Source organism: Ylistrum balloti, unplaced genomic scaffold, assembly GCF_031769215.1.
Source record: "Ylistrum balloti isolate Yb309-2 unplaced genomic scaffold, AGI_CSIRO_Ybal_v1 Utg369680, whole genome shotgun sequence".
Lineage (NCBI taxonomy): Eukaryota > Metazoa > Mollusca > Bivalvia > Pectinida > Pectinidae > Ylistrum > Ylistrum balloti.
Window position 1 is genome coordinate 1,672,023 of NW_026781921.1, and position 22,989 is coordinate 1,695,011.

Consider the following 22,989-nt stretch of genomic DNA (forward strand, 5'->3'; position numbering starts at 1 on the left):
ACAAGATGGGAGCTTTTTTACCATGTATGAGATGGGAGCTCATTCACCGTGTACAAGATGGGAGCTCCTTTACCCTATAATAGATGGACTTTTGCCCTGTACTGGATAGACTTAAAGTGTCATTTCTATCCTTGCTTGCAGTTAAATTTTGTGGAAATCTTGTTGCTATGACAATTGTTTAGCTATAACTGAAATAAGACAGGATCTGAGAAGACACGGTCCTACTGAACTCCAAAATATATTTCTAATCTATATCAATTGGCAGCAAATCTGCAACCAATTAAAGAGTCATCCTTCTGAAGATAGGTTTGGTGATAATGAAGCTTCAGACTTCCTCTGAACCTAGAAAACTGTAAGACTGTACTTTTAATGAGTTTTCTCTTAACAAACATGCACGCCATGCATGTGAAATAAACATGTTCCAGGATACATCAAAGTTAGACTTATCACTAATTTGGAATTACTGTCTACAATCCTATACTGAAGCACACGGCTACTGTAGAGAGTACTCTTAGAATTGGCCAGCTATACCTAACCATCTTTTTCTAGATTTTGTCTCACCAATGAGAAAATGTGATCTTTCCTAATGCATTAAACGTTTAGCATTTTGTCAGCACTGTCATTGTACCCTTTAACATTCAAATGGACGTTGTTTATGCGAAGTTTAATGATAATCAAAGGTTTGGTTACATAACCTCCATTTTGTTTCAGTGATGAGGAATTTGTAGAAATAGGTGTTAAATGATGTTCATACATGTAGTTGAATATATTATCAATCTTCACTGATCGCTGCCAGGTAATAAGATATGTTTGCAAAGAATTTACAGCCATAATCATTATGTACAGCCCTACCCACCAAACATATTCCTCATTCATTACACCATTCTACACAGGTTTATTTCTCTTTCTAACAACCAAAGTATGTGATACTGATCTTCGACTTTGTCCTTCAGAGTATAAAGGTATAAAGAGAAAAGGTAGACATTATCCATTAAATCGTAAGCAATCAATTGCGAGTCTAATGAAAGATGACCAAATGTTTTAATAACCTATGACCTGTGTGTAATGTTATTTCTGTACAGTCGAACCTTGTTATCATAAACAGGGTATGACCATGGGAAAACTTCGCAACAACCCAGTACTTGATTTAAGCGAGTTTGAATGTTTTGTGTAGCTTTAGGCAGGTACCAACAATATGCTTCTAATTAAACAGGTTCTTCCAGTTATACAAGTGTGAGATAACAAAGTTTGACTGTATGTGTAAAAAATTTTTTTATGAATTTCTGATTGTCTGAAATAAAATATTGAACATTAACAAACGCAAAGAAATCCCTATTTATGAAATTATCATTTGAAGTTTGATCAGTTATAAATTGATTCAAGAAACATTTCCTCACAATGGAACTGTGCTGGTGATCTGAAATTCTTCCATTTCACATTTCTCACATTTTCTGTAGGGAAACTCATTAATCTAGTGACACGTGATATATATTTGACAAATTAAAACACTGACAAGACTTTCCCTTGTTCTTTTATGAACAATTAACCTTTAATTACCACTGGTATCCCACAAACATGAGGTCATGGGCCTAACGGTCACCTGACTAATCTCAACTGACCTTAAACTGCGAAAAAGCCAGAACCCTATAAGTTACCGAATTGGCCCCATCGTTGAACTCATCCAAGATGTTAGTGATAAAAGGCTACATACCTAGTTTAAAAAAATCTGATCATCTTTACTCCATTTCTTGTTTTCAGAAGCCACGGTTATAAGATTGCAAAGGGCCATAACTCTGTAAATTATCATCATATTGATTCCATTGACAAACTCATGTATGATCTTACTGATATCAAATTGCTGATTCCATATTCAAGTGACTTAAAAATGAATGAGAAACAGTTAATGATTCTTAGTTTCATCAAACAAAAACCAAATTTTACCTGACTTTCAGATTCTTTTTTTTTTAATAAATGTTGATGAGTGACTGAAGTTTTCAAAATAAAGTTGGAATCTTATTCTTGAGTCTCCCACGATTAATTCTACTACATAGATGACTTGAATGTCTCCTATTCATTGAAATTATAAGGCAAGCATATTGCATGATAACATTTTAACTGGACTGTATTGAAAATGGATGACTTGGCATGGGCTCATTGCTTAATAAATAATTTAATGTATAAAGCTTCTCACAGGAGATTCTTTTTCATTTTCAAGCGGAGATAACAAAGAAGAAATTTGTTAGCAACTATATGTGGAAATATTTATTTAGAATAATTCTATGCATTAAATTGGAACATTCTGACAGAGTTTCAGGAAAACGTACGTTCACTTTACTATATAAGTGACACGAGACAGAAAATCTAATAGAGGATCTTTAGTACACTACTATATTTATAGATTAAACCCTGCAAACTCAACCTCTATACAGTAACCTATCTGTCCATTGATTTCAGTGGTAATATTAGTTATAATACTTTCAGGTCAGACCCAGTATTTTACAAAACAAGGTTCACTTGTGCATTCCTGTCACAAAATGTTGACACAGTACCATGTTGAAAATTATACTTGCTCACGAGTTATATAGTTCCATCTCCTACCTAACTGTAACAAAGTTTACTGGAGTTTTTCCGTTTAACTTCAATCTTGAAGTTGACATAGAGGTGAAAAATCAAGTGATGATGCTGGATGTCTTGTGTTTCTGTTTACCTTAGATACCAACATCAGAACCGCAGGTACAGTGTCTATTGCGTTACATTCAACATAGCATGCACTACTACTAATGATAGTTGGAAAGGGTACCCTAGGCATGCTATCGCAAGTTAGACAAACCAGGAAAAAAAAAACTTCACACAAAACTAAGCAATATCGCACAGACCCTCGAGACTTGAGACCTTCGCTCACTGGTGTAGCAGGATTCTGATGGAAACCTTCGCAGACTGGGAGGTACGATTGCATTATATCATTTATTATAGATAGCAAGTATACCCCTGTCTGTCATTAAGTCCAATTGGTGCTATCTGTTCATGGCCAATCAAAAAACTAGATTAGTGTGTGCATAATTAATTAGTCAAGTACACTGATCTATTGATTTTGCTACCAGGTAAGTAAAATTAAGATGAGGCTCCATAAGGAGATCTTTTATCTTGTATTATTTGAGTGTAATTTTGGGGTAAAATACCAATTATCAACAGTTAGAAAATTACGTTATTTTTAATATTTTAATATTTTTTTCTATTCTTCAAATATTTTTCATTGCACCATTAATGTTTAATCATATGTGTTATGCAAGCCAACTTTCATCTTAACAAATAATGGTATACTTATTTCCCCAATAAGGCCCCACAACCAAGAGTTACTTTATCACTCTGTAGGGAAGCTGTGATGAGGTCTCTAAAGAGTTTTATAAGAAGAAATTTAAGTCAGCCAGTCTATAGAGTATACTGATGTAGTGATCCGATACTGGACAGACAGATCCCAGGGAGATAAGCTGACGGCGACAGGTAATGTACAACATTTTCTGCCTCTGTTATCTGATGTATTGGGACTACAAATAATTGATATCTATGTTTTTACTCGGATATTGTTATACAGACCTACATTGAAAATGATTTAACATTACAATAATGTCTGTGTCTGCCTTAACACATAAAATCTACTATGTTTTGACTGAACCGTGCTTTCCCTGTATAAATAGTTTTCAGTGTACTTGTGATTACTTTATCTAGTAAGGTTACCAGTGTCACAGACGTAGTTTATGTTATGCTGACAACTGAAAACACCCTGTTTAAGATAATAGGTATTATTCTTCATATAAATTGGTGTACTAGGAGACCTTTATCGCTGTTTAACATGACATCCTGTTTAGTATTCATTACAACTATAAAAAACTCGGAGCTTCCAATATTTATAACAAATTGTAAGAACAAATTTTTGTTACAGTTTAAGACTTTGCTGCACAAATACAATAGTATAAAATAGCTCCGCAAACGCGGGCAACACCCAACAGCCTTATTATAAAGTTGGGTGCAGGGCTGAGATTGTAAAGAACCTCAATAGGCTGTGTAGGTTTATAGGCCCAACATGCCCAGCGAAAATGGTGATCGCTGGTGATGTCGTTCTTGAGATAATGAGCGGAATGCAAATTCAAGATGGCGGCCATAACCGCCATATTGGATATCAAGCGACGACGAAAAACAATAGGGTTGTGTAGGTCCATAGGCTCAATATCCCCAGTGAAAATGGTGATGACCGGTGATGTAGTTTTTGAGATAATAAGCGGAATGCAATTGTGGACGGACGGACGGACGTCGTGCGTGATCACAATACCCCACACCCTTTTGGGCTGTGGGGTAAAAAGATATGCCCATCTCACTTTTATAACAATTCTGTAACCCTTTCCCCAAGAAAAACATACAAACCTTTCTCATCTTAAGTGAATTTTCCATGAGATGTTCCTGTATACAAGCCTTTCTCATCTTAAGTGAATTTTCCCTGAGATTTTTTCCTGCATACAAACCTTTTCCATCCCATGAGAATAAGAAAGAGCAATGGACTACATTATGTATTTTGGTTTTATAAAAATTTCAGTTTGCTCCTGGATTTTTATTTTGAAAGTTAAAAGATTTTGTCACCTTATTGACTTTTTTCATTCTATATTACAAAACAGAATGTCAAGGTCTGCATTCAGTTCTGGGTATTCTACGTGGCGACAGAGACGTCAATCTCGTTCCAAGTCTCGATCAAGAGGCCCAATATCACGACAGTCGCGATCCTTGCATGAGGCCCCTCACCTACTACGCCTACATATCAATCGTAATCACAAAGGCTACTTGGAGTTGAATCTGTCTAGCCAGGGCTTACATGATCTTCCTCAAGACATCTCCTATTTTACACGACTTGAAGTCCTCAATGTATCCCACAATTCCTTAAGTGAAGTTCCAGCATCACTTGCACGTCTCCGTGGGTTACGGATTCTCCTTTTACAGGAAAATAAGATACAGATGGTCCCTGACACCATCACAAACTGTACTCACCTCACCGAGATCAACCTCACAAGAAATAAACTTTCAAATCTTCCCCGTAATATAGATGGCTTGAGGAGTCTTCGTATTCTTAAACTAGGACAAAATGAATTTGTGAGTCTACCTCATGATGTTGGACAGCTTCAAAACCTGACTTATCTTGACGTCCAAGGCAACCGTATTTGGTATCTGCCATTTTCAATGCATGGTCTTCGAAAATTGAAATATTTGAATCTAGCGGACAACAAATTTGAACATCTGCCGATTCCTATCTGCCAGATTTCCTCTTTAAAACTTTTAAATTTAAAAGGAAACAGTCTGAAGACTTTGTCGCCTGATTTTGAGTCTCTGAAAAATCTTCGTGAGTTGAACTTGAGCTACAACAAATTTGACACAATTCCTGGAATTGTGTACAAGTTAAAAGAGCTAAGATTCCTGAACATTGCTGCCAATGACATAAAATACATTCCACATCATATACAAGGTTTATCAAACCTACATATACTCCACATACAGGGAAACAGACTGGCAAACATGCCAAACTCTTTCAAGAATCTTCAATACCTGAACATGTCAAACAACTGTCTATATAATGTATCGCTTGTTGGCATGACTCGACTCAAAAACCTCAACGCTAGCAACAACAACCTGGAGAATATTCCAATGGGTGTATACACCTTGACAAAACTGGAGATTCTCCGACTAAACAATAACCAAATAAAATATGTGTCACAGGATCTTGTCCATCTGAAAAATCTTCGTGTGTTAGATCTGGGCAACAACAAGTTGGTAAGTTTCCCTCAAGTTATGGATCAGATGCATCGTCTGGACTACTTCAATGTCAAGGGAAACCAAATCAAACATAGGATAACACTACAGTACGGGGAAATTCCAGCCAATCAGGACGACATGATGGACAATCGTCATATGTATGCCAGCAAACGTAACCCTCAACAGGAAAACAATCGCTATTTGTACAAATCTAAGAAACGGGGCAAATCCCCGAGCGCCAAGTCCTCCACCATGTTAGACCTAAATAACTCCCAGGATCTTGATGAACTGCTGCTAAACGGTTTCTCACGTAAACACATTGAGAACAATTCTGAATCTGTGATGTGGAGAGACAATAAAAACAAAGGAAATAAAGTAGACAAGGAACCACTAAAAAACATCCTTCAGCATATTGCAGACCTGGACACAGCAGAGGGACAAAACTATCCCTCCGCATCAGAAGGTGAGACTGACTTTCGACTACTTGGGATCTGTAACCAGCTCGAAATGTTGCTCAACAAACAGCTTTTGCAGCCTGTTCTATCCATCAGAGGCCATCCAACAGGGAAAAGGTGAGTTATCTCCCCTTTATTCTAGGTTATCCAAAGTGTGAATTCTTTCCTTGTAAATTATTTCTTTCTCCAGACATTTCTTTAAAGACAAGGGTATATAGGATGGCGTAACTTTCTTCCATGTTAAAAACCTTTTCTCCTTGAATGCACTTGAATCTTGACATTAGTAAGATAATTCAATGTTTGTCTCTCCTGACTAGCAAACTTTTGTATGTCTGACACATGTCACAAATGAACGTATACAAGTGGGATACAATTCTGTCACTTTGTTAAAAAAAATCATGCTGTTATTCTATACATCAAGTACCTTTATGGACATGTAATAATTCAAATACATCAAGAGGTCCATGGGGCCTGCATTGCTCACCTGGATAAATATGCTATTACATTATTTAACAAAGAATTTCAAATATGACAAATACATTTTTAAACAATTTCCCTCGTAGGTCCTGGCCTTGTGTTTAAACAGAAGTCAGATTCTCCATTTATGAACATTGCTTCAGACAAATCTTGGACAATATCCTTGCATTTGTAGGGAAGAAAGGATTTTTAAGAACTTACATTTCCAAAACTCGGCCCCGAAACTCCCGCTCCACTGGGCCTTGTCCTAACATCTATATAAATTTGATTCTTCTTCACCCAAGGATGCTTCAGATCAAATTTGGGTAACATCAATTCATTCCTACAAGGGGAGTAGGATTTAAAAGAATTTACTCTATTTTCCCTGTTGGGCCCCACCCCTCCTGCTCTAATGGCCCAGCACTGTTTACACAAGCTCGCTTCCCTTCATCCAAGACCATATTTGGGCAATATGCATTCATTCCTACAGGAAGAGTAGGATCCATTCATTAATACAGGAGGATTTGGATTACAAGACCAAGAGACCATTTGTCATATGTGACCTTATCTTTTGCCTCCCTTCAAAAGTCACATTGGTATGGGATTCAAAATTTTTTATCCCTCATTTTAAAAATTTTATGACCAGAATACCCTTCCTATTGAAATTGTACAATGTTTTGCTAGGGCAACAAAATGAGCTATTTTACAGATAAATAAGATCATAATGATGAAAGTTATGATGGTGTTTATCAGTTTTAGTGATAAAAGCATTGTTCCTGTTGCCGATGGTGTTTGGCGCCTGAGTGATAATAAGTCCACTGAAGCTGTTGGTGTGATCATGTCCCGGACAGAATGTTTTACAGTGATGCCCAGTGGTGGTGAATTTGTGTCCACTGTTGATCCACAAGTCAGCATCATGGTTCCTAATAAAGGCGTGTCTATTCCACTAGAAGTCAGTATAAAGGTGAGTGCGCACTGACTAACAGACAACAAAATCAACTTTTCACTGTAGTATATAGGGGTTAGGAAATTTTCTGTTTTTTTTTTTTTTTTTTTTTATGAATACCTTCAGGATTTCTTAACGAGTGTGTGAGGTCTAATGTGAAGATTTTCAGTTCGGACTACACCTGCAGAATATACTGATCAGACAGAGAAGTGGAGAATGTATTCATCTTTTAACAAGACTGGGGTTAGACGTGCCTGTCTGGCTATGTTAATCCCTTTAAGAACTCTCACACATTAAGACCTATTTCACGCTAACAGCCTGACCAATGTGTTTGAAATCTAAGGCTCAGTCTGACATTTTATAACATAGAACATGAGATGTATATAGGATTTTACATGAGTTTTCACTTTGCATGAGATTTTACGAAATTTGAAAATTTTTAGTTTTGAGGGCCTTGAAGTATATATATTTTGAGGCAATCTGCCCCTTTATAAGAAATATTACATGTTACATCACAAAAAATATAAAACACTGACAAAGTTACAAAATATAATCGAGAACGATTCTTTACATCGATCATAAATCTATACCAGTAAAAACATATCCAATGAATATCTGATTTTGCTAACTGTCGATATTACTAGACTCTAAATCTTAATATATATTGCACAATGCACCATAGGCAGTAATGTTGGTGATCCAAAGATTCCAGATTTTAATTACCTGTCGTAATTGTACACAAGCTTGATGTATATTGTATGTACAATTCATATCCATGTTTGTATTTACAATGCTACCCAGGTGTTCATATCATGTAATTAGACAATTTGAAACTATGATCATGTCAAGGAAATTCTTGCTGTCTATCAATACAAATTCCAAATATCCTTTTTTGGGGATGTCATGGTGGTGTAATGGTGAGGAAGTCTGGAATTTCCTGGCTAGGCGATTTGATCTCGTAGATCGTGAAGTTCGAGGCCTGAACAGGGCACAGGTCAAAAAATTGTCTTCCTACATTAATTGTATAACAATGTACAAAATATCATTAAATTAACACAATGCATTATATACAGTAATCCTGATCCAAAGGTTCCAGATTTGAATTACCTGTCATAATTGTACCGAGTTATATAATTAAAAGAAACAAAAAAAAAAAAAAAAAACAAAGCTGTCTTGGACAAGCCCTCATCTCCTTCTGAGGTCCCCCAATTTATATCACATGCATTATGTTTAAATGTCTTCACTAACTCTTAATTATTATCATACATGTTGTTTTTTTTGGGGGGAGGGGGCGGGGCTCACTTTTTTTTGGTTTTCCAATAAAATGCTGTTTTTTTTTATTTTGGATGTGTAATTTTGTGGACAAATATAGCTCAGTAAATTTAGTTTTACTTATTCTATCAGTCCATGGTTTAAGAGTGCCCACAAAATCAAGGATAGTAAATCACCTTCAAATCTTAATAATTTAATGGCAGTTGACAATGAATAGTTGGAGACTTGATGGCAGGAACAATTTTTTCACCGTCTCCATTGGACAGATCATTAAAGTGGACCCAGATATACTGGACACCCTTCAAGAGGACAACAAAATTATCAGCAACATAGTGGCAATAGGACCCATCATCTTTCTCAAGATGGATGAAAAAACAGACCTAAACAGCTTAGTGACCATGACGATCCCCTCGCCGAAGGGTCCACCACATGAAGAGAGGGGATATCTGCATGTATTGACAATCAACGCAGATAACACATGTAGTCCTAACACCTCCGGATACCAGATATCACGAGGGTGTATTCGACTCAGTACATGGCATTTGTCAGGGTAAGTGTGATAAACCTGATGTACTGTTGTTGAGTGGAATTATTACCATGTTTCCTATAAATAAGTCTATCTCTTAATTATGTGTCAGATGTTATGTGTTGACCCCCTCAGGTTACTGGAGAATCGAAATAGTCAAGCTGTCTCTTTCCAAACATGAAAATAATATTGGTACAGTTGGTAATATCAATGGGGGATTTAATCTTACTACATTCGCGATCATAAATTAATGTTGCACAAAATTATATGCCTATAAACATCAGATATATGAAAAAGCACAAAATTTGATGCCTCTCCAACTAGCCCAGGTCTGGACAACTCTGAAAAATTTGACTTACAAAATTTCATCAACAGTGAACTAGCTAAGTCGAGGCAACCATGAAATAATGGCTATGTGAAGTTCAATTTTCATGACTTAGCCCAAACCAGGAAAATTATGTAAGATTAGTTTCGAGATTCATGCAATGTGATTCAGCCCTAACTGTATATCACCAAGAAGGAGTGATATAAATGGGTAATTTTAACTATTTCATCATTCTAATATTTAATTGTGATAAAAATCTCATTAAAAACAACAGATTAATGTTAATTTTTCTTTTTATTCTACAGAAAAACGGTGATCCTCGCCAAAGCTAAGTGCAAATATCAAGCTTGTAATGCTGTAGAAAACCTGCTGAAGTGTATGTTTCATGTGCCTGTCAAGTTCTAACACAAAAACTACAGATACTGTTTCAGAATTCAGGAGCGATTCTTGATTGAAAATGTTTTGTCTACTCAGCGTAATAAATCTAGAACATGCGAGATGGGAATGCTCATTTGGTACTAACTGCATGAACGGGGCCTCAACATCTTATTTGTTTATTGAAGGTTAATAAAATGTTGGTTTGCTGGGCTTTTTGCGAAATTGGTATCAAATATTCCATTATACAGTGGACAAATTAATATCTGAAAATTCTGCATGTGTAAACAATTATCAAGTACTGAAATATATATAACTTTGTGTCTGTTATCATTCAGGTTAATAACTTTGTGTACGTATTTGTTGTACATTACAGTAGACTGAGTTAACCTTGAAAATAAATCAATATCTATTACAGAATATTTTGTGTTTAGGGTTTGATATCACAACCAAGAAGAAACAAGGAAAAGCAAAAATACTGAGTAAATCAGAAAGAATCAAAGGAGGAGGAGGGTAGGGAATATGTAGAGACAAGAAATACAGTGAAATTTCACATATCTGTACCTAATAACAAAAAAACACAAAAAAGTTTCTTTATTCCAAGGACCGTCCAACATAGTTTTATCTTTTACAAAGAGGTGAGAAACAGCATATCTAATTCTTGGTTTCTTTTTCCTCTCTTAAAACCATATTTAACAACATCTTGAAAATTCTGTGGCAATAAGATATGTATGAGACAAAATTGATGTGTACAAGAAAAACAAGAACCGGAATCAAACTTACCATTGTAGAAGAGAAAAGGAATGTCCAAAGCCGGAATACTTTTATTACGGGGAATCAAATCACATTCAACAACACATCTCAGAAAGTACTCATAGCCGTCTTTTCCAGCCGAATTTTCTGCCAGAGTTAGATTCTGTAGAAATAAGTGGTCCATTAAATCAAACATTAATATTTTATCAATTTTCTTACACATCATCATTAGTACAGTACTTATTGTTCTATTTTCATTCATTTTCAATGTAAATTCAACCAGAAAATATAAAATACCTTGAATACAAAATGGAAAGAGAAATCAAAGCTTAAGAAACACATTTATTTCTTTGAAGCTTTTGGAAAAGTCATGAAAATTTTAAACTCAAAGAAAATAAAACAAAATTTAAATCAGGAAAAAAGTTCAGTATTATCATCATTTATTGTAAATAGTTTGATCTAATGGATAAAGATGTTTTGTTGTATGTACTTGATGATCTTTAAATCGTTAGTGGTTAAGAAATACTCACAGATAACACACACTGGCCATTGCTCATGTTAAACTGGAGAGTCCTGTTGCCCCCAACAAAAGCAGGTACTTCAGAAACTCCTGGCATACCCATTATCTCTAGGTTAATTTTACCACTGTACCCTAAACCTGCGGTATTGTCAAACTCATCCTGGAAAACAAAAAAATATAATACCATCCAATAGATTCGTCCAACAGGGAAATATAATACTGTGTTACATCAAATATTAACATTTCTCAGGAGAGAGATTTCAATTATTTACAACAACAAACAACTCAAAGAAATTTTAATAAGGATTTATGATAAAAATTTTATTCATAGTTTCTGTGGCAGGCAGTGAAAATATTATAGGTGTGGTAGAATTTGCATATGTCATCTGACTATAATTACTCTAAAGTCAAGTTTGAGAATTTATGGGTAGGGTAGGATTTTTGTACACTATCTTGACAAAGATTACATGGAGCTTACCTTTAAAATCAAGTTTGAGAATATGTATGGGTAGGGTAGGATTTCTGTATGCTATCTTAACAACAATTAAAGGGAGCTTACCCTCAGGTCGACTTTGAGACTACGTATGACACAACGTGCTGCAGCATTATGTGTATTAGATACAGTGGGTGTGCCTGGCTGTTCCATGGATCCGAGCTTCACTGGAGCACCTGGCTTGACATCAACTGTGATCTGCAAACAATCAATATGTTTGAATATAAACTTTATTTAGTTTACAATCATTGCAAAAAGTTATTTAAACTTATAATGATCACTCCTATTGGCCTGGATGGAAGCACATGGGGGCCTTACTGTGGAAGGAAACCAGTGTACCTAGAGAAAACCATGTGGTTGTGTAGGTGACCCCTATACCCTTTTCTTGGTTATTTGGGGAATCAAACCCTGATGACCAGGTGAAAAGTGAGTGCATTAACCACTGTGCCATCCAAGCACCAGTGTATGTTCGTACATAATAGGATACCATCAAATCATTTAGTCGAAAGGTACACATATCTATGTGAAACCTACAACTGAACTTCAAGAACAATAGATTTTGACTGTAAAAATACATGATTGGTATCTATTACCAGTTTATTTTTGTTCACATATTAAACTATAGAGAGACAGAGAGAGAGGTGGGGGGATGGGCGACACCAACACATGATATTTGAATTTATTGAAATATGCCTTATAATATAACTTTAAATATGAATATCAAAAATCAAAATTACAGTATCACAATATTTTTAAGTTGAAGAAATTTCTATTTTATCCATTTATCATGAATGCTGACTTCGTTTCTTCAGGAGTCAGTGAAACCTGATGTCTGACATCTCTACTTTATGTCTTTGTCTGTAATACTGACCACATTGCTAAATAGTTCATATCTGCCATCGTAGTAGGTGATCATTATGTTGTGAATTCCAGAAATCTCAGGAATCTTTCTTTCTCTATCAAATATAAACAAAACATATTCAGGAAAAATATAAACAAGATATATTCAGAATACAAGATTTTTTCTCTACAAAATAGAATCAGGATACCAGATTTCATTCTGTACCAAATATAAACAAGATGTATTCAGGATACCAGATTCCTTTCTCTACAAAATATAGACAAAACATATTCAGAATATATGATTCTTTTCTTTACCAAATATAAACAAAATAAATTTAGAATACAAGACTTCTTTCCCTACCAATTGTACATTTGAAATATGATTCATACAAGGAATTATTTATAGAAAAAGTCCTTTCTTAATATCTAAAGCATGGAAGAACCCTGAGAGATGTAAATGGACTTACTTGAAAATAAAAACACCGGGATTCTGTTTCACTGACTCGGGACTAAAGGACACTGCCTGAGGAAATACAGACATATGCGTATTACAACACATACAAGGTTAAATCAATAAAGCCTTTAATATGGTGGCTGATTAGAAAAATAACCATCTGGATCCATGCATTTTTTAAAATCAATTTTCTCCTCTGATTTTGTGGAGACACATATGAAAATTCTTATTACATATATTAACAATATATCCTTTTTATTTTTTTGAAGTCATGAAAAGAAAAAAGAACATTAAGATAAACGTGTTTGATTATATACTGTAAATTCACATCTGAATTTGTGGTACCCTCTCCTCTGGATATAACACTGAAGTGACTGTCTGGTGATATGTTATACACGACTTCAAAAAGAGAAATGTCACCTTATTTAGTCAGAACCAAGACGATCAGCACCAATCTTCTTTAGCCAAGAGGCCCATGGGCCTTAACGGTCATCTGACATTAGATACAAGATATTTGACCCCTGTGACCTTTAAAGTGGGTCAAGGTCATTCATTTGAACAAACTTGGTAGAGCTCCATGCCAGTATGCTCTGTGCCAAGTATTAGCCCCCTAGACCTTCTAGTATTTGAGAAGTTGTTTGAATGAAGAGTTTACGCAAGAGGTCAACGGCGCACGTCGGACGACGACGGACGAAGCACGATGGCTATAGGTCATCTTGACCCTTTGGGTCAGATCACCTAAAAATGTTGATATCTAAGTATCCTGGAGGTCAACTTTAAGATTAACACAAGTTTCTGTAGTATTACAATGACATTTTAAACAAAAAAAGTCATTCCTTTAAGATGTTCTAACTCCTCTATTTTTGAGGCTGGGATAAAATTGCAAATATAATAAAAAGGCAATACACAAATGTGTTTTTGCCTGAATCTGTAACTAGGCCATAACAGAATAACAGATTTAAACAGCAGAACTGAAGCTGGTTACCCTGGATGGAGGAGTGTTCTGACTGCGGACATCCATTTTCCAAAGCTTCATAGATATACTAGCTGCCTTGGCTCCCTTCATTGGTTGGTTATCCTCTGCCAGGATACGAATGGTAAACTCTGTTGGGAACAGATGAATATAAATAAAATGACATATTACCAAATATGTATAGAGGTGAAGAGATTAGACAAGCTGATGTGTAATGTGAATGTCTGATGACAAAGGCAAGGAAATAAAAAACAATGTAGTTCAGGAAGGAGAAAAAAGATCAGATAGTAGATTCAGTTGCCTACCAACAGAGTACACTACTAGCAGGGACAACCAGCAGGAAGCCAACCAGAAAGGAGCCTACCAGCAGGGTGCCTACCAACAGGGCGTCTACCAGCAGGGTGCCTACCAACAGGGCGCCTACCAGCAGGGTGCCTACCAACAGGGCGTCTACCAGCAGGGCGCCTACCAGCAGAGCGCTTACCAGCAGGGAGCCTTTCAGCAGGGAACACTACCAGCAGGGCACACTACCAACAGGGCACACTACTAGCAGGGCACACTACCAGCAGGGAACCTACAGGCAGGGCACACTACCAGTAGGGAGCCTACCAGCAGGGAACACTACCAGCAGGGCACACTACCAGCAGAGTGCCTATCAGCAGGGCACACTACCAGCAGGGAACCTACAGGTGGGGAACACTACCAGCAGGACACACTACCAGCAGGGAACATACAGACGGGGAACACTACCAGCAGGACACACTATCAGCAGGGAACCTACAGGCGGGGAACACTACCAGCAGGACACACTACCAGCAGAGCCCTTACCAGCAGGGAGCCTTCCAGCAGGGAACACTACCAGCAGGGCACACTACCAACAGGGCACACTACTAGCAGGACACACTACCAGCAGGGAACCTACAGGCAGGGAACCTATAGGCGGGGAACACTACCAGCAGGGCACACTACCAGCAGAGTGCCTATCAGCAGGGCACGCTACCAGCAGGGAACCTACAGGCAGGGAACCTATAGGCGGGGAACACTACCAGCAGGACACACTACCAGCAGGGAACCTACAGGCAGGGAACCTACAGGCAGGGAACACTACCAGCAGGACACACTACCAGCAGGGAACCTACAGGCGGGGAACACTACCAGCAGGACACACTACCAGCAGGGAACCTACAGGCGGGGAACCTACAGCCAGGGAACCTACAGGCAAGGCTACTGATGACAATGCTGACACTAACGACATAATTACAATACTCTGTTTACCTGGCATCATCTGGCCAACTTGGAATGTTGCCTTTTTGTTGTATTCCACCTTCATCTCCACAGGTCTTGTCATATCTGGTTGAATGAGAATGGTAACTTTGGGGCCAACGATCGTCTCACCAGAAACAAATGCTCTTGGTTCTATATCATAGCTTCCCCTATAATATATTGGTAACAGTATATCAATTCACATTGGTCAACATCACAAACCTCTTACTCCATGCTGTCAACAAATACATTTTACAGGTGTGACCTTTGAACAAGGTTGATAGCAAAAACAATCTAAAGAGTTAAAAATGTTTTAATGAATTCCATCCAAGTAACCATCAACTTTCAGAAACTGAAAAGTGGGAGATAAGCGCATCAAAGAAATTTTCCACACAACACATTATCTGTGATTTGCGAAATATGTATTATATTGTACATTGTAGATTTAATTTCATTAAATAGCATATATACATTTAATATCAATTGAAAATATAATAATAATTAAATTATATCAAGACTACAACTTCTAAGCAACAGTCAGAAGACTTGAACTGGCTGTAAGATAGGTTCATAAATAGATGCACAAACTACCTTATCTGTATCTATATTATGAATTCCATTTGTTTCCAGGTCATATATTACAACATCATATTTGGTTTATAACTATTACATGGTTACCTTTAAAACTATTACATGGTTACCTTTATAACTATAACATGGTTACTTTTAAAACTATTACATGGTTACCTTTAAAACTATAACATGGTTACCTTTATAACTATAACATGGTTACCTTTAAAACTATAACATGGTTACCTTTATAACTATTACATTGTAACCTTTAAAACTATTACATGGTTACCTTTATAACTATAACATGGTTACCTTTAAAACTATCACATTGTAACCTTTAAAACTATTACATGGTTACCTTTAAAACTATTACATGGTTACCTTTATAACTATAACATGGTTACCTTTATAACTATTACATGGTTACCTTTAAAACTATTACATGGTTACCTTTATAACTATAACATAGTTACCTTTATACCTATTACATGGTTACTTTTAAAACTATTACATGGTTACCTTTATAACTATTACATGGTTACTTTTAAAACTATACCATGGTTACCTTTATAACTATAACATGGTTACCTTTATAACTATAACATGGTTACTTTTAAAACTATTACATGGTTACCTTTATAACTATAACATGGTTACCTTTAAAACTATAACATGGTTACCTTTATAACTATAACATGGTTACCTTTATAAATATAACATGGTTACCTTTATAACTATTACATGGTTACTTTTAAAACTATTACATGGTTACTTTTAAAACTATACCATGGTTACCTTTATAACTATAACATGGTTACCTTTAAAACTATAACATGGTTACCTTTAAAACTATAACATGGTTACCTTTATAACTATAACATGGTTACCTTTATAACTATAACATGGTTACCTTTATAACTATTACATGGTTACCTTTATACCTATTACATGGTTACTTTTAAAACTATTACATGGTTACCTTTAAAACTATTACATGGTTACTTTTAAACTATAACATGGTTACCTTTATAACTATAACATGGTTACCTTTATAACTATTACATGGTTACCTTTAAAACTATAACATGGTTACCTTTATAACTATAACATGGTTACCTTTATAACTATAACATGGTTACCTTTAAAACTATAACATGGTTACCTTTATAACTATAATATGGTTACCTTTATAACTATAATATGGTTACCTTTATAACTATAACATGGTTACCTTTATAGTTTTTGCTTTACTTTTACATTATGAATCTTTATCTCAGTACTGCAGCATTATTTCATTCTTGCACTTTATTACATTTTAAATCATTAAGATAGCATGCTTTGTTCTGCTATTTATAAATAAAGAAAAGGAAGCATTCTTTGACTGGGATAGAAAATCTAGGTCGCACCAACTAAGAAAAAAAAATAAAATCAGTCTTCATAAATATTACAAAATAAAAGTAGAAATTTGTTAAAAATCTGGATTTATAACCTCCTCTTCTGAAATTAAGCCAACATTGGTTTGTTTTTTTAAATTATCTAACATAACTGTGACCACTGAATGATTATTAATTGACTGTGTGAATTGAACAGCTTTAGAGTTGGTAATGGAATCAGTGCAGGGGCAGTCATGCATGACAAGAGCCCCAGCCCCTTCTTGCCCTGGGATAGTCATAAAGCTATCTTGTGTCAGGTGGTTAGTCCCCCGGATAGTGTAACTAACTACATTGTATGTCTACAGTTATTCAGAAATTAAAGATTAGTCACCATGGTATCACTGTGACCTATATAAGGGCCAAGGACATTCATTTGTATAAATCATATCCAATTCCATCCGATCATGATTCAATGTAAAGGTCCATTAGAATACAAGCAAGAGGTACAATGGACCTGCATCACTCCCCTGATAGTCAATGCTTTTCACAAATATTCAAGTCCTTGGTATTTAAAGGGCATTTATATCAAGTTAATTTACAGAAAAACACTGAAACTATCCTACATACAAGGTAAGGTGAACAAACTTACAACTGATGAATATTGTTGTGACCCCAATGACCTTGAAAATAATGAAGGTCAATTATTTATACGCAGCTCTCTACTCAAAGCAACAGTATTTACAATCAGAGATATTACTATCATTTTATACATTTCATCTATCTACTATATAACACACATGCAATTGTGAATATACAATCGTGGGTTATGACATAAATAACTTGTTTTCTGACCCTATCACTAACCTCTGTCCCATAACTGCTACTGTTCCAAAGTCCACCTGTCCACTTGCATTGGATTTCTTTGGCATCAGGAATGGCACAAACTAGCAACAGATGATTGTAAAGGATGTATTATGTCCTGATTTCAGAAAATCTGTGAAGTGGTAGATAAATCGCTATATCCTTTAATGCTTAAAATCCTTCCTTTACAGGATGTTTAAAGATGTGGACTATTGATTGGATCTCCATATCTTTGACTGAGTACAAATTCTCTAAATCTTTGACCGAGTACAAATTCTCTATATCTTTGACAGGGTACAAATTCTAGGTATCTTTGACTAAGTAAAAATTCTCTATATATCTTTGACCGAGTACAAATTCTCTATATCTTTGACCGAGTACAAATTCTCCATATCTTTGACCGAGTACAAATTCTCTATATCTTTGACAGGGTACAAATTCTCTATATCTTTGACCGGGTACAAATTCTCCATATCTTTGACTGAGTACAAATTCTCTATATCTTTGACTGAGTACAAATTCTCTATATCTTTGACTGAGTACAAATTCTCTATATCTTTGACAGGGTACAAATTCTAGGTATCTTTGACTAACTAAAAATTCTCTATATATCTTTGACAGAGTACAAGTTCTCAGTGTCTTTGAGTAAGTAAAACTTCTCTATATTTATTTGACTGAGCTATTCCATACAGTTGGGAATAGTTGTGAAAGGCTTACTTTGATCTTCGTGTCCTTGGCCAACTGTATCTTGATATCTGGCATGTTGACTTCATTGTCTCCTTCATCCAATAACTGAACTATGAGGGGTCGGGGAAGTTTGTTCTCATTCAGAACAGTCACAGTCTGAAATAAAAATTTTACGTGTTCAAGTTAACAGTCTGAAAATTATATTCATAACTTCCTTCAATAGTAGGAAAGATATTAAAAAAACAGAAAAAAAAATCTACAGCCTCTACTATAGTAGGAAAGATATTTAGAAAACTGAAAACTTCTATAGCCTCACGAAATGTTACCATATAAAACAGACCTATGTATCAGATTTGAAATAACATCTATAACAGTCAGATAGTTTAGACCTGATGCTCAAAACTGTATTTTTTTGAGGTTTCTTGGAATCACATAGATTTCATAGATAACACTAATATTTTTATTAAACCAAAACGATAATGAAGAACCAAGCAAAGTTACTCATTTGTTTCCAACAAGTATCTCAATTATACCTTTTAATCTAAATTCTTTGAATTCTGCAGAAAATTAAATTTTTGTTGAAATCTTACCTCATCAGATTCCCACCCGGGCAATGATAGCTTTGTGGGTGGTCCAGCAGTAAGTTCCAATTTGACAAAATCCCGAAAGTCTTTCCATGCAACTTTCAGGTCTCGTATTCCTGTCTTTCCTCTCTCTAGTGTAACAGATTGTATACTGAACTTTCCCTGTAAACAACATTACAGATAGAAAAAACATCAACTCAACCATCTTATTTTTTATCAATAGTCTCTAAAGAGGTGAAAACATTCGCAAATCCTTCTCTAATTCATCTTTACTATTTATCTGGCAACAGGATATACGGTCAACAGACTTTCCATTACAATGGACAGACTGGCCCGACTCGTTCATCAACGGCTTGTAAAAGACAGGTGTGGGGCCAAAGTTCAGTGCATTTGTATAACAGTATTGTGCTCCCCAAGAATACCAGGTCAGCTTGACAAGACCTACCTTGGAATATGTGACCTTCACCTCATCGGTTCTGAGACCATCACCACTGACCTGTACCTCTTGAGATGTATTTTTAGGCAGCTGCAATTAAAAGATATTATAATTTACAATCACATAGAATGCAGACCCCGAGAAACATAAGAAAATTACACTAGACCCCGCATATCAAATTTTTCTTTCTTCATAAATCAAGTAAAAATCACTGTATCTTATGATACAGTTGTGCATCAAATACCAGTTGATCTTTTTTTTTTTTTTTGGTTGAGAATCAATTTTCGTCAGCCATAACCCCAGGAATTTTACGCATTTATCACCGAAGTGCTCTGAGGTCACCCAGTCTCGCATGTTCAGGTTAAGTTTCACACATTATAAAAGACAAACTTGAGCGATCTAGTTACCTAGGTTGGTGGTAGTTACATCTATCAAAATAATTCCAGTCACCACCAAGGATCTAAACTAGATTCCTAATTAGGTCTAAGTATGAAAGGACTTAAAGCAGCTATATGTCTACCTTACTAGCTGTATATAGCTAGGCTATGAATGATTTTAAGCACCATTTTGTATCGTTTTTGAGTACTAAACACATTTTTGTAGATGGTCTGGTTGATTTCAATAAAATACTACCCTGTTCTAGTGTTAACACATCTGATATTGTGCTCAGAATTAAGAGTGAAAGTTTTGTGTTCTGGCTTAAACATTATTGTGCTGGAAATGAATCCCTCATCAAGCTGAAACCATGGGTTGCATGACAAAATATTACTGAAGTTTATGAGAGCAAGGTTCCAGAACAAATCTTTTCTTTTCAAGACTGATAAATAATGATAATGTATGTTACATAACAAGAGTGCCGTGGACAGAATATACGCCGCCACAAAATATGAAGTTCAAGATCAATGAAAATCTGATGATTAGTTTAGGAGGAGTTGCGTTCACAAGGCTCTACCATTAGCAAGCTACAGATACAAAGTTGAAAATGGCATAAATCTTACAAAAATCAAAGAACCAAAAAATCGCCCCTTCATGTACATCTACCCATTGTAGTGGTGACATTTTGGCAAGATTCATGAAAATCTGATGATTACTTTAGGAGGAGTTGCGTTCACAAGAAATGGACATACAGACAGACGGAGAAGATGACGCCAATATACGACCGCCTCCAGCGGCGTATAAAAATTGTAACGAATATTATATCACAATAACCTAACCTATTCTGCAGACGCTAACCAAACAAAGATCTTACATCTGTGATCTCATTGCCGAACTTGTCCTTGATTGTGACTAGAATAGGAGCATCCAGTGTCTCCCCAATACGGACCCTGTTAGATCCACTACATTTACACTTGATCTGGCTGGGGTCTGTGGGCGTAGGCCTGTAACAAAACAAAACTTTGTAGTCATCAACTTTTACTATATATTTTGTCAGGTATATTTATCAATGGAAGAGCCACAAAATAGCTTTACTTTTTTAGAAAACCATATGATTTGAGCTAAAAAGTATAAGTGATTGCATCGTAACTCCATCAATTATGATCTAGATTAAAAGAATACAGTAAAGTCTCATTAACACAAACTCATATAGCTGGAAGACTCCTTTTATGTTTAAGTATTCTGATGGTCGCAGCCAAATTTCACATTAAACATTCAAATTTTCTAAAAATCTAATATTTGGACAACTCAAAGTTTTCCGTCTGTCCCATCCACTTAGAAAGAGTGATGTTTGACTGTATTGAATGGCAATGAAATCTACATCAGCAGGAACTTATAACCATACTTACGTGACAGTGAAACTGAAGTCAATATTTGAAGAGTCCTGCACAGTAACTTGGCAGTACTTTGTGTCTTGTATGGTGGCTGGTACCTTAATATCGGGGAGGTGTCCCTCGATCACAGTGTCACGTGGAATCTTCTGAACCCAGTTAACCTGTCAAGTCAGGTATCAGTTTTATACAATGCACATCAGAACTATACAATTGAGTGTCTTTTGTGTAGTCTTCAAGACTACAGGTGATAGACATTACAGGCAGACTTTAGTCATGACTTTTCCCGTACTTTAATGTAATTTTTTAAGTCACTGGGATATTGAACATGATTCAGCATAGTCACATGTATTTGACAGTCTTTTGAACATTCAACATTGAAAATTATGGAATATATTTAATTTTAAGGGTTAGCACATCTCATCGTTTTGAATATGACACTTATTTTGAAAAATTTTGATTTTCCTCAATCATGGAATACCAAATACTTACTTTTAATTTTCCTGCCAGTTTTTCATCTATCTCTAACTTTCTTCCCGCTTCATCGAACAATGAGAAACCTAGAGTGAATTTTAAAATGAAAATAGCAGTGTCTTAAGATAGTGTTTACGCAATTTGTAAATAAGTATAAGTGAATTTTAAAATGAAAATAGCAGTGTCTTAAGATAGTGTTTATGCAATTTGTACATAAGTATAAAACTGATCAACACTTGACACTGAATGAAATGGTGATGTACGGAATGACGTCTTCTTTATTATAGTAATAACAAAAGGCCCAAGGGGCCTTAACGGTCACCTGAGGAATATATGTCAATAATCTGGGGATTTTAAAATGTTGCAAAAATGTAACGACACTTGTGCAGGACCATGTGTAAAACATCTGTACCAAGTTTGAACATGACCCACCCAATTGTTCTTGAGAGGAAGTCCATAATGTCTTAGCCAAACAGAGGTCAGGGTGGCCATTTTGGATTTTGAATCGCCCCAAAAAGTTAAAACACTTGCCAGGACCTTGTGTAGAACATTCGTATCAAGTTTCCCCTTTTCCCCCTCCTGGGGCACCTATTAGGGCCACACCCTTTTTCTTCGCAAACTTGAAGCGGTTTCCCATGGGGATGCTTTGTGCCAAGTTTGGTCAAAATCCATCCAATGGTTCATGAGAAAAAGTCATTTAAAGAAGGTTTTTACATATGGCCCCTTTTACACCCCTCATGGGTCCTTTTTTCAACATAATTTCATTTGTCCTTCACTAAGAGATGCTT

At 35.8% G+C, this 22,989-nt stretch overlaps 2 protein-coding genes across 2 annotated transcripts in view; one reads left to right on the forward strand and one right to left on the reverse strand.

Moving 5' to 3' along the window:
- Positions 1 to 22,989, reverse strand: part of LOC132564249 (structural maintenance of chromosomes flexible hinge domain-containing protein 1-like) — a 75,991-nt gene that overhangs the window by 18,636 nt on the left and 34,366 nt on the right. The window contains exons 26-39 of the mRNA XM_060228925.1: positions 22,220 to 22,287; positions 21,746 to 21,891; positions 21,211 to 21,340; positions 19,971 to 20,051; positions 19,532 to 19,687; positions 18,972 to 19,097; positions 18,258 to 18,337; positions 15,460 to 15,617; positions 14,197 to 14,315; positions 13,225 to 13,280; positions 12,786 to 12,870; positions 11,981 to 12,112; positions 11,432 to 11,581; positions 10,932 to 11,064 (exon numbers count right to left, since the gene is read on the reverse strand). Coding sequence (XP_060084908.1) covers positions 10,932 to 11,064; positions 11,432 to 11,581; positions 11,981 to 12,112; positions 12,786 to 12,870; positions 13,225 to 13,280; positions 14,197 to 14,315; positions 15,460 to 15,617; positions 18,258 to 18,337; positions 18,972 to 19,097; positions 19,532 to 19,687; positions 19,971 to 20,051; positions 21,211 to 21,340; positions 21,746 to 21,891; positions 22,220 to 22,287 — 1,620 coding nt within the window. The remainder of the gene's footprint in view (positions 1 to 10,931; positions 11,065 to 11,431; positions 11,582 to 11,980; positions 12,113 to 12,785; positions 12,871 to 13,224; positions 13,281 to 14,196; positions 14,316 to 15,459; positions 15,618 to 18,257; positions 18,338 to 18,971; positions 19,098 to 19,531; positions 19,688 to 19,970; positions 20,052 to 21,210; positions 21,341 to 21,745; positions 21,892 to 22,219; positions 22,288 to 22,989) is intronic.
- LOC132564261 (leucine-rich repeat and death domain-containing protein 1-like) lies at positions 4,669 to 10,178 on the forward strand. The gene is made up of 4 exons (XM_060228936.1): positions 4,669 to 6,365; positions 7,458 to 7,668; positions 9,189 to 9,472; positions 10,079 to 10,178. Exons 1-4 carry the CDS (start codon positions 4,669 to 4,671, stop codon positions 10,176 to 10,178), a joined length of 2,292 nt encoding a protein of 763 aa, XP_060084919.1.